Below are 14674 nucleotides of genomic sequence, written 5' to 3' on the forward strand. Positions count from 1 at the left end.
AAGCACTGTCTAGCGGAACACCCCTGCAAAGAAATGAAGAAGACTTTGTCAGAGCAGGCGACTTCAGTATACCACCAGGGAATGAAAAATACTGGTGAAACAGGAGTCACCATGATCTTCAATAGACAAAAGGAGCAGGCCCTGCATGGCTTCCAGAATGCTGATAACACAAGGGCAGGTGTCTTGAACAGTCCACTGGGTGGCCCAGAGACACTTCAGAAGGCTCAAAAGGCACGGATCCTTGAGCAGAGGATGACTGTCCCCCTCCCCCCCCCCTCCCACTCGTCCAAGGATCGAAGCACGGACAAGGATCTTCTTGAGATCTGGGAGAAGAGCAGATCTTTGCCGGGACTGCACTGATGTTGATGCTGGTCCGCTACAAGGGTCGTCAGTGACTGCACTTCAAAAGGATTGTGTCCTCCCACGCATTACTCATCTTTGATATTCATATCACTCAGCTTTGCTGCTTCGGAAAAAAACTTTCCACCAGAGGGTGCTGTGCTCGATGTCGTGGCGCAGACGTTCCTCGAGGGCTGCCGTCGTGTGTCGACATCATCTGCAGCATAAATAGCTTGAGCTGTGCCCGTTGGCTTCAGTTCCGCTTTTCCGAAAGCTTTGCTTCGGGAGTGAATGGTGCGCTTCAGTATTCTAAGGAAAATGTCTTCTAATCCCTCTATCCCGAAGTCTGGCTTCACAAAATGCCAGGAATGCGGGGTGAAAATGTCTATTACTGACCCCCACCGTGTCTGCCTGTGGTGCCTGGGTTCCGAACATCGAACCGCTGACTGTGGGTCCCATCAGGCCATGACGGAGAAAGCTCTCAGGGAGCGCCGAGGTAAACTGGCGGTGGGGGGACGACTCTGAAACCATCTTCGAAGAGGGATAAAAGTCAGGTGAGCTCAAATATTTGTCCTGACGAAAAAAGTAAAAAAAATTGCGATCGAAGTCAGTCAAGACAATTGTCTTATTCGTCAAAGTAGACAACATAGGAAACTTTTTCCTGCGTCGATGACGTCGATGCGCCGTCGTCGAGGACCTCCTCCGACGTCATCCGATGTGATAAGTAGGACGCACAACGCCCATAGCCTCAGTTACGTTTTTTCCGCGAACGTGTTGCTTCGTAAATCTCGGTTAACGCCTCGACTCTTTGGAGTTCTGTTCTTCTCGGTTCTTCGAACCTGTTCGTTTTTGTGAGCAAATCCTTTGTGTGAAGATGTCTTCTACTTCGTCTTCGACCCCGCGTCCGGGCTTCAAGAAGTGTGGGGAGTGTGGGTCCAAGATGTCGGTGACGGACTCACACGATGCCTGCCTCTGGTGCCTCGGGGAGGCCCACGACACGGATGACTGTATCGACTACCAGTTGCTCACGTCCAAAGCCTTACGTGAACGTGAGAAGAAATTGTCGGTAGGTCGGGTGTCCAAGCCCCGGAAGTCGAAGTCTGCGGGGCTTTCGACAGATGATTCAAGAGGAGACTCTCCGCGTCATCGTCAGAAGTCTCGTGGGTCTCCTTCTAGGAGTCGGTCTCGCCACTCCTCGGCCTCTTCGAGGCATTCTCGGAAGCGCCGACAGCGGTCGTCTTCCAGGTCCTCTTCGGAGGACTCTGCCCGGCACGTCGCTTACCCCACCAGCTGTGCGACGCCGGAGGAATGGGCTTCCTTCGGGAAGAAAATGCTGGTGATTCTCGAATCGCAGGGTATTAAGCCGTCCGTGCCCCTGAGTGGGGTCGGTCGTGAGAGGTCGAGAGACACCGCTCGCAAGAGTGGTCGGCACGAGTCACGGGAGAGGTCCCGTTCGGACAAGGGGACTCGTTCTCGACATACCCGTTCCAGGTCCCGGTCCTCAACGCAAGGCCGTTGCCTCTTTGCCCTCAGGTAACGCCACAGCCGCTACCACTCAGTCATGAGGCCATGTCCCATGGTTCGCCGGTTGGGGGGAGAAGGCTGGCGCAGCATCTTGTAGAGTGGCGTGCCATTACTTCAGATGTGTGGGTTCTGGAGATCATAACCCACGGCTACTGTCTTCCCTTTCGGCACAGGCCTCGCGACAATCCACCCGGGAACCTCTCTATGCAGAGTCCGGATCCGCTCCTTGCGCAGGAAATTCAAGCCCTGCTGGAGAAAGGCGCCATAGAACTGGTGCCTGTAACGGAGAGGACAAGGGATGGTATTCCCCTTATTTTTTGATTTCGAAGAAAGACGGGGGAATGAGACCCATCATGGACTTGCGCTGTTTGAACAAACTCCTCAGGAAGGACAAGTTCAAGATGGTTACTCTCTCTCAAGTCCTCCAGGCCCTTCAGCTTCAGGACTGGTTGGTGTCTCTCGACCTCAAGGATGCTTACTTCCATGTGCCGATCCATCCCAAGCACAAGAAGTACCTGAGGTTCGCGGTTGGTGACTCGCACTTTCAGTTTCGGGTCCTGCCGTTCGGATTGACCTCCGCCCCAAGGGTTTTCATCAAGCTCATGGTGGTGGTGGCAGCGCATCTCAGGCAAGGGGGGATTCACGTCTACCCCTACCTGGATGATTGGTTGATCAGGGGGAGCTCTCCCGAGCAAGTCCTGGATCATCTGTCCGTCACCTGCCACTCCCTTCACAGGCTGGGCTTCTCCCTCAATTTAAAGAAGTCCCATTTGACGCCAACACAGCGGCTCCAGTACATCTGCCCTGGGGCAGTGTTTTCCTCCCCAGGTGAGGGCTCTTCACATTCAGCAGATGGTGCACAAGTTTTGGCATGCCCAGACGCTCCCAGCGTTCGAGTTCTTGAGGTTGCTCGGCCTCATGGCATCCTGCATTCTTCTGGTGCCAGAGGCTCACCTGCGGATGAGATCTTTGCAGTGGGCACTCAAGATGCAATTGTCGCAGTCCTCCGGCAGGATGTCGGACCCGGTTCAGGTGCCGCCCTCGGTCGCCCGGGACCTTCTGTGGTGGGGCGTCAAAGGCAACTTGATGAAGGGGGCTCAATTTTAGCTTCCCTGGCTGGAGGTGACGATCGTGACCAATGCATCCCTCACGGGATGGGTAGCTCATGCCAACGGGCTGACAGTCAGCGTTCATTGGTCTCCGTCGGAGTCCAGACTACATATCAATCTGTTGGAGCTGAGGGCCGTTGGGCTAGCCCTGAAGGCTTTTCTGCCGACTGTGCGAGGAAAGAATGTCCTGATCCTGACGGACAACACAGTGGCCATGCACTACCTCAACAAAAAAGGGGGGGGGGCAGGGTCACTTCCTCTGTGCAGGGAGGCGATGCAGCTCGAGTTCCGGGCCATCCAGCAGGAAGTTTCGATCTCGGCAGTTCATCTGGCCGGAGACGAAAACGTGACGGCGGACGCTCTGAGCAGGCAGAATACGATCTCTCACGAGTGGGAGTTGGCTCAGGAGATTCTCCTGGAGATCTTCGCCCTTTGGGGGACCCCTCAAGTGGATCTCTTCGCCTCCAGTGTCAACCGGAAGTGCGAGAGGTTCTGCTGGCGGGAATTTCCTCCAAAAGGAGCCTTAGGACACGCGTTCGTGGTGGAGTGGTCATTCCCGCTGCTGTACGCATTTCCTCCAGTCCCAGTCATCCCGCAAGTGCTGCAGAGGTTACGGAAGTTTGGTTCCCGGATGATCCTCATTGCTCCGGCGTGGGCTCGGAGGACGTGGTACCCGGACCTTCTCGACTTGTCCATCTGCCCTCCACGTCGTCTTCCCTACCGAGACGATCTGCTCTCACGGGAGGGGGGTCAGGTTCTCCATCCAGAGGTCAGATCCCTCAACCTTCACGCTTGGCTTCTGAAAGGTTGAGGTATAAGGATTGGGACCTCCCTGAAGACGTGATGGAGGTGTTGCTCTCGGCCCGAAGGCCAGCAACAAAGTCTCTGTACTGTTACCGTTGGTGTAAGTTCTGCGACTGGTGCAGAGTTCAGAATGTGGATCCTTTTGCATGCGACATCCCCATGGTTCTGTCCTTTTTACTTTCTTTGGCCCACAGGGGCTTGCAAGTGGGTACCATTAAAGGTTATCTGGCGGCGCTGTCCATCTTTAAGCGCTCGTCTGAAGAGTGTTCCTACTTCAAAATCCCTTTAATTTCACAGTTTCTGAAAGGGCTCACTAATGTGTTCCCTCCGTCACCTTTCCTGGTGCCCGGTTGGGATTTCAACCTTGTTCTTAAGTTTCTTATGGGTGCTCCGTTTGAGCCTTTGCATTCTTGCCCTTTGAGGCTGTTAACTCTGAAAACTGTGTTTCTGGTTGCGGTTACTTCCGCTCACAGAGTGAGTGAGTTACATGCACTTTCAGTTAAGCCACCCTTCACTGTATTCCATAAGGACAGGTTTGTCCTTAGGGTTTGTCCTTCTTTTCTTCCGAAGGTGGTTTCGGAATTTCATTTGGCCCAGAAGGTTGTTCTTCCGGCATTCTATCCTCCTCTGCATCCTGGTAAGCAAGAGGAGAGGCTCCATAGGCTTGATCCTAGGAGAGCTTTAAGTTTTTATGTTTCACGCATGTCCCGGGTCAGAGTGGACGATCAACTCTTTATTGTATACGCTGGAAAGCGTTTGGGACAGGCTCTGACGAAACAGACTTTGTCTCGCTGGATTATTTTGGCCATCTCGGAGTGTTACCGCTTGGCGGGTAAGGACCCGCCGGCTGGCTTGCGGGCCCATTCTACCAGGGGTATGGCTGCATCTACTGCCCTGCAGAGGGGTGTTCCTATTCGCAACATCTGTGATGCAGCCACCTGGGCTTCTGTACATACATTTGTACGTCACTATTCCCTCGATTCCATCCGGGGACAGGATCTGGCCTTTGGCAAGGCGGTCCTTTGCTCTATTTGATTGCCAATTCTAAATTTTGATTCTAAATTCTTTCCCTCCTCCTTGCCCTGGTACTGCTTTGGGAGTCTGTCATAGATATGGAATAATTCGGAGGACCCAATCCCCTCGAACAAGTTACTTTCTTACCTGGTAACGTTCTTTCGATTCGATGGTCTGACGACGTATTCCATATCGCTCCCTCCCTGCCTTCCCCGCTGCAGAATTTCTTTTGCGATTGCAGCTTACGTTCCGCAAGGCTTTGTGTCTGACTGGCAGTTGACTAATGTCACACGTTCTGGGGGAAAAAACTACAACTGAGGCTACGGGTGTCGTGCGTCCTACTTATCACATTGGATGACGTCGGACGTCGGAGGAGGTCCTCGACGACGGCGCATCGACGCAGGACGCAGACGCCGAAAAAAGTTTCCGAAGCAGCACAGCTGTGGTGATTACCTGTCATAGATATGGAATACGTCGTCGGACCATCCCATCGAAAGAACGTTACCAGGTAAGAAAGTAACCTGTTCATCTTGCCGATGCCTCATAAAAAAAGCAAATCGTCGAAGCACTCGACGAAGTCGGAGTCAGACACTTCAAAACATAAATCGAAGTCAAAGTTGAGTAAATCGGCGCTTCTGTCGAAACCTTCGACATCGTTGTCGAAGGCTTCATCAACGCTCTTTTCGAGAGTTCCATCAACGCCATTACCAAAAGCGTCATCAACACCATTATTGATAACTACGACAGTCACTTCATCCATTCCAAGGCCTCTGCCCTTGCCAGACAAGGAATGTCATCGTACGCCCAGGAAAGACTCAAGTCCATGGCCACAATTTATGAGGAAGATCAAGCCTCAGAGGAGGAATCTTCTTTTGGTATGGCACAACATTTTTGCCTGAAGATCTCCTTGATCAGGAGTCCAAAATTACAGATCTTTATGACCGACTTCAGTCAGCTAGTGGCATAGACACATCGCCAGAGCTCGAATTTGGCAAGCCTGATCCAACTGAGCATGCTGATTCTGCATACAGAAGCCTCATGAATAGTTATTGAGTACATGGGCTGGAGCAGGTGCTTTCCGAACTACGAACAGGATGACATGACAGATATTCTGACCCAAGGCTCTCACAAAGACCCAGTGTTACCTTTTCATGCAGCTCTACAGAAAAGAGTTTTGGCAAACCTGAGATACTCCAGAATCTGGACCCGCTATAAATAAAACCTTTGCCAGAAAATATAGGCCTTCCAGTATTGATCCGGATTACTTAACAAAACCTCCTACACTCTAAAGCCTGGTGGTTCAGGCAGCCACATCAGCCAGGCAGTCGGCCTATCCATCTATTCCTCCGGATAGAGACGACGAGAGGGTGGACGCAGCCTAAGATCTTTTCTTCGGGCAGTATGGCCTTGAAATCTGCTAATGTTACCTGCACCTTTTCGAGGTTTACTTGCACCCTGTGGGACTGCATTAGTATGGGCGCTGAACACATTCCGGAAGGCTAGGGGAGACAGCTTCCTGGCTATCGTGAGGGATGGGAAGGAGGCAATGGGGGAGTGTCTCGAGTCAGGACTGGACACTGTTGACAGCATTGGCAGGTCCATGGCTTCTAGCCCCGTGCTACGCAGGTTTGCGTGGCTGAGTAAATCTGGCTTTGCACTGGATGTGCAGCCCAGGTTACTCAGTATGCCCTTTGACGGCTTGAGGTTGTTCGGCAGCAAGGCGGATGAGTCTGGAGAAGCTGCAGACCTCTAAAGCGGCGGCTAAATCACTTAGTGCCTCCATAACTCAACCTCAGCAACACCCCTACTCCGGCTCATCTTCCTGGAGGGGTCGTCCTTTCCGTTTCTATTTCTCATTTGGAAGGGGAAGAGGACAGGCTGTACAAAGGATTCCATGTGAAAATTCCACTGCAAAAATATTGCGATACAAAAATATCGCCATATTTTTGTGGCGAAATTCACAACGTACCCTGCGGGGGACACCTCTGCATCATTTTTTAATGTGCGGGGGACGCCCCTGCAACTCCGGCTCCCACATAATATCCCTAATAAAAATATCGCCTATGGCGAACCAAATGGCCAACTTTACGGTGATATTTTTCCCTTTCAAAGGCGGCCTCGGATTATCCACCGGGACCCAACTCTGTCAAAATTCCAGATCCGCTCCTTGTGCAGGAAATCCTAACCCTGCTAGAGAAAGGTGCAATAGAAAATGTACCTGTAGCGAAGAGGAACAAGGGTTAGTACTCCCCTTATTTCCTCATTCCCAAGAAGGACAGAGGATTGAGACCCATCTTGGACTTAAGAAACTTGAACAAGTTCCTCAGGAAGGACAAGTTCAAGATGGTAACCTTTTCTCAGATCCTTCAGGCTCTCCAACTCCAAGACTGGTTGGTATCATTGGACCTTCAGGATGCTTACTTTCATGTGCCAATCCATCTCAAGCACACAAAGTACCTGAGGTTCGCGGTTGGCGATTCTCATCAGTTTCAGGTTCTGCCATTCGGGCTGACCTCCGCCCCAAGGGTTTTCACCAAACTGATGGTGGTAGTGGCAGCGAGTCTCAGGAGAGGGAGGATTCGCGTCTACCGCTACCTGGGCGATTGGCTGATCAGGGCAGGTTCTCCCGAACAGGCCCTGGAATATCTCAGCATCACCTGCCACTCCCAACACAGACTGGGCTTCTCCCTCAATTTCAAGAAGTCCCATATGATACCATTCCAAAGACTCCAGTTCATCGGAGCGGTCCTGGCCACTTCCCCTGGGAAAATCTCGCCCCCAGAGGTGAGAGCTCAACACATTCTGCAGATGGTAACAAAATTCCAAAATGCCCAGTGTCTACCGGCCTACGATTTTCTGAGGTTGCTCGGCCTCATGGCATCGTGCATTTTTCTGGTGCCAGAGGCCCGATTTGAGGATGAGGTCCCTTCAATGGGCCCACAGAACTCGGTGATCCCAGTTTTGGGGGAATATGTTAGATCTTGTGCAAGTTCCGAGCAGAGTGGCTCAAGTCCTTCTATGGTGGGCTTGTAAGGACAATATTTTCAAGGGAAATTTTTTTTGGCAGCCATGGCCGGAGATGACGGTAGTGATGGACGCCTCACTCAGGATGAGGAGCCAAAACCAACGATCTGACAATCAGCGGTCGTTGGTCTCCATCTGAATCCAAACTACACATCAACCTTTTGGAGCGGAAGGCAATCAGACTAGCGCTGAAGGCTTTTCTGCCCTCTGTACGGGTAAAGAATGTCCTTATAATGATGGACAACGCAGTGGCCATGTACTGTCAACAAAAGAGGCGGTGTAGGGTCACTACCACTGTGCAGAGAGGCAATGCCTCTGTAGTTCTGGCCAATACAAGAAGGAATCTCTTATCGGCAATTCACCTAGCCCGAGAGAAGAACACGGCGGCGGATGCTCTGAGCAGGCAGAGCACAGTCTCCCACGAGTGGGAACTAGCTCAGGAAGTCCTTCAAAAGATCTTCACCCTCTGGGGAACTCCTCAAGTGGATCTCTCTTCGACCAAGGTGAATCAAAAGTGCGAACAGTATTGATCAAGGGAATTTCCTCTCAGGAGCTCTAGGGGACACGTTCCTAGTGGACTGGGAATTTCCACTCCTGTATGTGTTTCTTCCAGTCCGTCATTCCTCGCGTGATCAGGAGGTTGAGAAAGTTCGGGAAATAAATTATGCTAATTTCTCGGGATTGGGCCAGGAGGACATGGTACCCAGACCTTCTGGACATGTCTATCTGCCCTCCAATACGTCTTCCACAAAGAGAGGATCTTCTCTCGCAAGAGGAAGGTCAGGTTCTCCATCCAGGGGTTAACACATTCAGCCTTCAACCATGGTTTCTGAGAGGCTGAGATATAAGGATTGGGACCTCCCGGATGACGTAAAGGAGATTTTGTTTTCGGCCAGAAAGCCAGCAACCAAATCCTTGTACCAATGTTGTTGGAATACATTCCGTACCTGCTGCAAGGATAAGAATGTGGATCCATTTCTATGTGGCACTTCTATGGGGATTTCTTTCCTTAGCCAATCTGGAGCTTCAGATTGGAACGATAAAAAGATACCTGGCTGCGCTTTCCACCTTTAAGCGCTCTTCTGAAGAGGACTCTTATTTCAAGATACCCTTGATTGTGCAATTTCTAAAGGGGCCGTGTACCCTCCTGTCCCTTTTCATGTGCCTGTTTGGGAGTTGAATTTGGTATTGGAATTTCTCACATGTATTCCATTCGAGCCATTGCATTCATGTCCTCAAAGGCTACTCACATTAAAGATAATCCTTCTAGTGGCTTTAGCATCAACCTGCAGTGAGTTACAGGCTCTCTTGTAAACCTCCTTACACCGTATTCCATAAGGATAAGGTGATTCTCAAAGTCAAACCATCATTCCTGCCTAAAGTAGTCTGACTTCCATTTGTTGCATATGATACTAACAGCCTTTTATCCCCTCCCCGCATGCAGGCAAGGAGGAAGAAAGGCTTCACAGGCTAGATCCAAAAAGGGCCCTGAGCTTTTATATCTCAAGAATTGCAAAATTTAGGCAAGATGATCAACTTTTCATTGTATATACTGGCCACAAGTTCGGCCTGGCAGTAACAAAACAAACTAGATCCAGGTGGATAATTTTAGCAATTGGAGAATGTTATAGACTGGCTGACAAGGAACCACCAGATGGGCTAAGAGCTCTGTCCACTAGGGGCATGGCAACTTCTGCAGCTCTCCAGAGGGTGTCCCGGTACGTGATATCTGCGCAGCAGCTACTTGGTTCTCTATGCACACATTCATAAAACATTACTGTTTAAATTCAACATCGTCTCAAGGGGCTTTTTTGCAAAAGATGTTTTGCACACAGTGCATGCCTAAATTAAATCGTACTCCCTCCTCCAGATTGGCACTGTTTTGGGAGTATATCAAAGAAGAGGAATACGTGGGAGGAACATCCAGTCGAAAGAACATTACCAGGGGTAATTAACTTGATCTTCTGCGTAGGTCTTGGCTCTACTGATGATCTGTCAAAAATGGCTGTAGGAGTCTGTCCAGCAACAGACATTCAAGCAACTTAATGCAGATTTGGACCAGACAGTCCCAGCCATGTTGTCCGGTGTGAAGGCATAATGAAGCAAGACACAGACCACAGATTCAGACTTCAAAACAAACACTTTTATAAATGTCAGGTTGTGAAAAGGCCCAACTTGCCCTATGCTAAGGTGGGATTTCCCTACCTAAATGAAACTATGGAAAGTCTAAAGAGTTCAACCTAAGAATCTGTGTCCACAACCTATACTTGACTTCACAACTAATCTATACAATGTGTAGGGATGTCAGCAACCGAAAGAATCTGTGTCCAACATAAAGCTCTCAGCTTCTTTTAGCTCGCAGCTTCCTTTCAGCTCCCCTCCCCAAGTATGAAATAATTCTAACAAAAAGTCTTAGTTACCTTTCTTAAGTTCAAGGTGATAACGTTTTTAATCAATACTCTGGATTTCCTTCACTAAGTTCCAGGTAACAGATTCCAAACACAAAGCGCCTTCAGGCTCTGTATTCTGTAAGTCAGTAAATACTTCAGATCTCAGGGTTCCCTTCCCCAAGACTCAGTTTGTGTCAAAAAATCATACTTGATATTTGTTTATGGTCCTTTGTCACACTTGTGCCCTCCTTTATTTGTTGGTTTTCATGTATTGTAGTTTCCACACAATTTAGTATTCAATATGCTTTTCTTTTGTTAAAGTTCCATTGATTTTACAATGCAGCACACAATGGGTTTACATGAATTGAAAGTTTAATTTAGTTTCAAGGTTAAAGTTCCATTAATTTCAGGATTCAGCACACAGTTGGTTTTCACTTTAGAGTGCAATGTATAGTGGTTTTAAAGTTTCATTCAGTTCTGAACTCAAGATATTACAATTCTGCTCATTGGTAGAGTTTTCACTCCGTTTGGTATTTGATAAAGGTGGGTTGCATTCATAACACAATTTTAATTCATGCCGTTGCTTAATAATGCTTCAGTTTGCTTTAATTGTAGAACCCAGCCTTCGGAGACTTTCGAAAACGTGTTTCCTTCAACACGCGACCACTCTGATACAACGTATTCAAGCGTTACGCACCGATTTGCTTACTTGTTAGAAACTTACCGGTCACGTTCACCGCTTTCTCCAGCAGCATGGTTCGTACGGCCTTCTGCATGTGATGTCTGGGCCCAACTCCTGCCACTCGAGCATTCCTGTGGCTCACTCCCGCCACAGGGGAATGAACACCTTGACCACTAGGAAAAGGGATAGCCTCTCTACACGGCTCCCTTCACAATGCTCGGTTCATTCCACAGAGCCCCAGCTCCTGCGCCCTGCTTCCATAAATCACTCTGCAGACCTCAGCATCTCTGAATATTTTCCAAACAAAGTTCCCTGCTGCTTACACTAGCCTTTTTGCTGCTGCTCCTGTCTCTCTTTGCTGGTGGGATGGTCTCCTTTTATACACCTGCAGCCCCTTGACAGTCTGCAGGTGTGGATGTCCAAACCGCCCTGCATGACCACAATTAAAGGGACATGCCTGACCTTCACTGCTCTTAACATGCTTCTTCCCCCGTCCCAGTACCAGAGTGGTAAGAGTGTAGTCTTCATTGCTCTTAGTTGCCTCTTTGTCCCAGTACTGTCAGATGTTGCATGTGGGGAAACAAGGGAAGCAAACATAAAATAACCTATAAAGGTTGGGGAGGGTTTGGGTTGGTTGTTAGTAAGGAAAGGGGCATACCATGTCTCGTCTGCGGGCCCCTTATTCTTGCTCACCCTCCTTCTGGGTCTTCTAGTCTTGTAATTTTTCCTGATATTATTCTGACCAACGGGATTGAGGTAGCAATATCCCCCAGAGGCTTATGGGGCTAAGGGTTCATCACGAAACGGAAAGGGGAAATACTGCGTCTCGCCTGAGGACACTTTGTTCCCATTCCCCAAGAACCCTCCACTCGGGTGATCCTCCCTCACTTCCCAAACCCCCAAAGTCAGGATCCAAAAGCAATGGCCTTTCCCTGGCCACCTGCGCAAAGGATCCAAGGCGCATAGATGTGAGAACGACCTCAGGTTTCTCACACCGGGAAAGGGCTTCCCAGACCTGGCAATTCCAAACCCGAGACGGCAGGAAGGTGGTCAAGGCACATTGTGGTCAAAGGACAGGCGAAAATCTTGTGGCTCAGCCCTCTTGGAGTGCTAGCCACTCTTAGAAGCCATGTGTGGTAATTGCAAAAGAGTGCACAAGTAATATGTTTAAAACACAGTAGAAACGCATCTGCTGCCACCAGCCTTTGCTGAACATATTGCAATTGTAAACAAAAAGACACAAAACAAAAATATTATAAGGATACATAGTATCCTAACCGCACTTCACTTTAAGGTGGCGTGTGCCGCTTTAGACATACAAGAAATCCACTAAGGGAGAGAGAGAGAGTCTCCAAGTACTGATAGTCTTATGAACTGATCAATGTCCCCATAATAATGAGCAATAAGACAAGAGAAGTAAATGAGAAGGCTTTACTGGCCTCCAAAATGGCAGGCCAGCAGTCAAAACAAAGAAAAGAGAGGGTGTCTCTTAGATGTTTATGGGTGTAAAGCAGCAAAAAAAATGTTGCCCGACAGTAATACAAACAAAAATTGAAAGCGCTCCTCTTTGCCGTAATTTCTGCCCTTGCCTTCAGTCAATGCATTCACTCACTTATCTGTAGTACCTTAAAGTATTCACTTTTCTTTCCTTACCCTTTTTTTCTGTTGCAAGCTTGCAATCGGCAGCACAATTGAGATTCCTTACTCGTACCTTTTTTGTCTTTCAGGCAGCTGATCCTCATCTTGGAGCTATATAACCCAAATGATGTGTATGACTACCTCCGCCATATTGCGCTAACTCTTTGTTCCGATAAAGTGTCAGAAGTCAGGTGGATCTCTTTCAAACTGGTAAGCGGTTGCCATTTAAGACTAGTAATATTCATGCTCTTGCACCAGTATAGGTAAGGTATCAGTTTTTTACTGATACCCCTAAAGCCAGTTTCCAATACCACAATATGTATCTTTTCAGATAGAGGTGTGTAGCGGGCTGTTAGGCAAGATTGTATGCAGTACCCCTTGGGTGCACTACAATAACCTTGACCTCCTGGAAATAGGGTCCCAACCTTTGTTATTAGTCTGAACTACACAGGTTGGTAGTGTGGCTGAACAGCCAGGCTAATCTCAAGAGGGGTCAACGTGAGCAGTAATGTTGTGGCAGAGTTTCACAGTAACAGTTATTCAAATACACTCTTGCACTCCAGGTTCCTCGATAAAACCATTATTAATTTATTTTACAGTCAGTTGTATAAGCCTTCTTCAGAAGGGAGCAATATATATATTTTTTGTTATTGTTTGTGGTTTGTCAAAACCTTTACAAAAGTTTCTAAAACATTAGTATCACAACTTCTATATATCAATAGCAAACAATAGTTAAAACAAATTCATAAAAACACAGCTACAAATCCGTATTTTAACAATAACAATTTCAAACATGTTCATCTTAACATTTGATCGTGTTACGCTAATTTACAGATATTTTTTTAGAAATGCGTTCACTCTTAATTTCAGTGTTATCGAATTTCCATGGAGCATTTCATTCCACAATTTTTTCTCTATTAACGTATGCAATGTTATTTACAAATTGCAAGAAATATTCGATTCTTTCTAGCATCAAATTGGGACATGATAATAACAGATGCTTCAATGACTCAGTCACACCAACTACCTTACGGTGTCAACAGTATTTAGGGTCGCCAGGATTGTGAGTATGGATGTTTATAATCTCTTGTGTATTTAAAACATTTAATCTAAATCTCATTATACTGTTCCTAAACACTTGTGTAGAATATTTTACTTTATAGGTTTCGGGGATGGATACCACTTCCAGAATAAAACTATTTGAGAATATAGTTTCAAATTCAGTGGAAATACATTGTCATAGGTTTTCACAAGTTTTTTCACCTTTAGAGGATTTTTCTTGAGGATTTCTGTGGAAAGCCCCAGATTACTTAATATAGTTTTGGCTTCATTTAGTAGCGAGCACATGAATTGCCATTTTTTGTCATTCCCTATGTGATGGTACATAGATTTTGTTTCACTTGTTATACATTTTACCAAAGATGACTTTTTCCAATGCATATAGCATTTTAATGATTGGAGCCCTAATTCATACTGTATCGATTGCATTGGAATACACTTAGGAAGAAAGAACAGTTTGATCTCCATACTATTGCCTCTATTGTCTTAAGTAAGTATGGTGAAAGAATTCCAGGCAATTAGAGAGTCATGGAATGATATTCATTCAATAAGATTGTATGCAAGGGGCCAACGTAAATTTACAATATTTTCTCTCTGTGGCTTTTAATTGATTGGATGCTTAGATGGCTCTCGTCCATAAGGCCATTTTTAATAAAGTTATACGAACGACAACATGAAAATGTATATCCTAAGTATCGTAAGACGAGTTGTTGTTTAATCCTTAGCCCTTTGCATATCCAGGTGTGTTTAAAAATTCTTTTAGCTCCTGGACCTGTGTAGAATATTACTGTTTTTAACAGATGTATTTGAAGTTTCCTATCTACTATAAATATCTCAAATGTCTTAATTAGTCATCGAAGACCGACTTTGGTGCAATCGATAAGTAGAAAGTCGTCGGCATATGCAACCCACTTTATATCCATACCGCCGATTTTAGGAGCAATTAGGCCGCTGTCGTCTAATGTTTGGCCTGCTGCCGATGCATACAGATTAAAAAGGCTGGCAGTAAGTGTGCACCCTTGTTTCAGACCGTTGTGGGTCATTATTTCTTTGGACGTTACACCTTTGTTGTTTAGTCTGACTTTCATCAC

At 47.4% G+C, this 14674-nt stretch overlaps 1 protein-coding gene across 4 annotated transcripts in view; it reads left to right on the forward strand.

Annotated features, from left to right (window-relative positions):
* The window catches only part of LOC138580491 (serine/threonine-protein phosphatase 4 regulatory subunit 1-like), a 918772-nt gene that overhangs the window by 797092 nt on the left and 107006 nt on the right, over window positions 1-14674 (forward strand). For all 4 annotated transcript variants that reach the window (XM_069651072.1, XM_069651073.1, XM_069651070.1 and 1 more), the window contains one exon: window positions 12614-12734. In XM_069651072.1, coding sequence (XP_069507173.1) covers window positions 12614-12734 — 121 coding nt within the window. The remainder of the gene's footprint in view (window positions 1-12613; window positions 12735-14674) is intronic.

This window comes from Ambystoma mexicanum, chromosome 3p, assembly GCF_040938575.1.
Source record: "Ambystoma mexicanum isolate Mex_15411 chromosome 3p, UKY_AmexF1_1, whole genome shotgun sequence".
Taxonomy (NCBI): Eukaryota; Metazoa; Chordata; class Amphibia; order Caudata; family Ambystomatidae; genus Ambystoma; species Ambystoma mexicanum.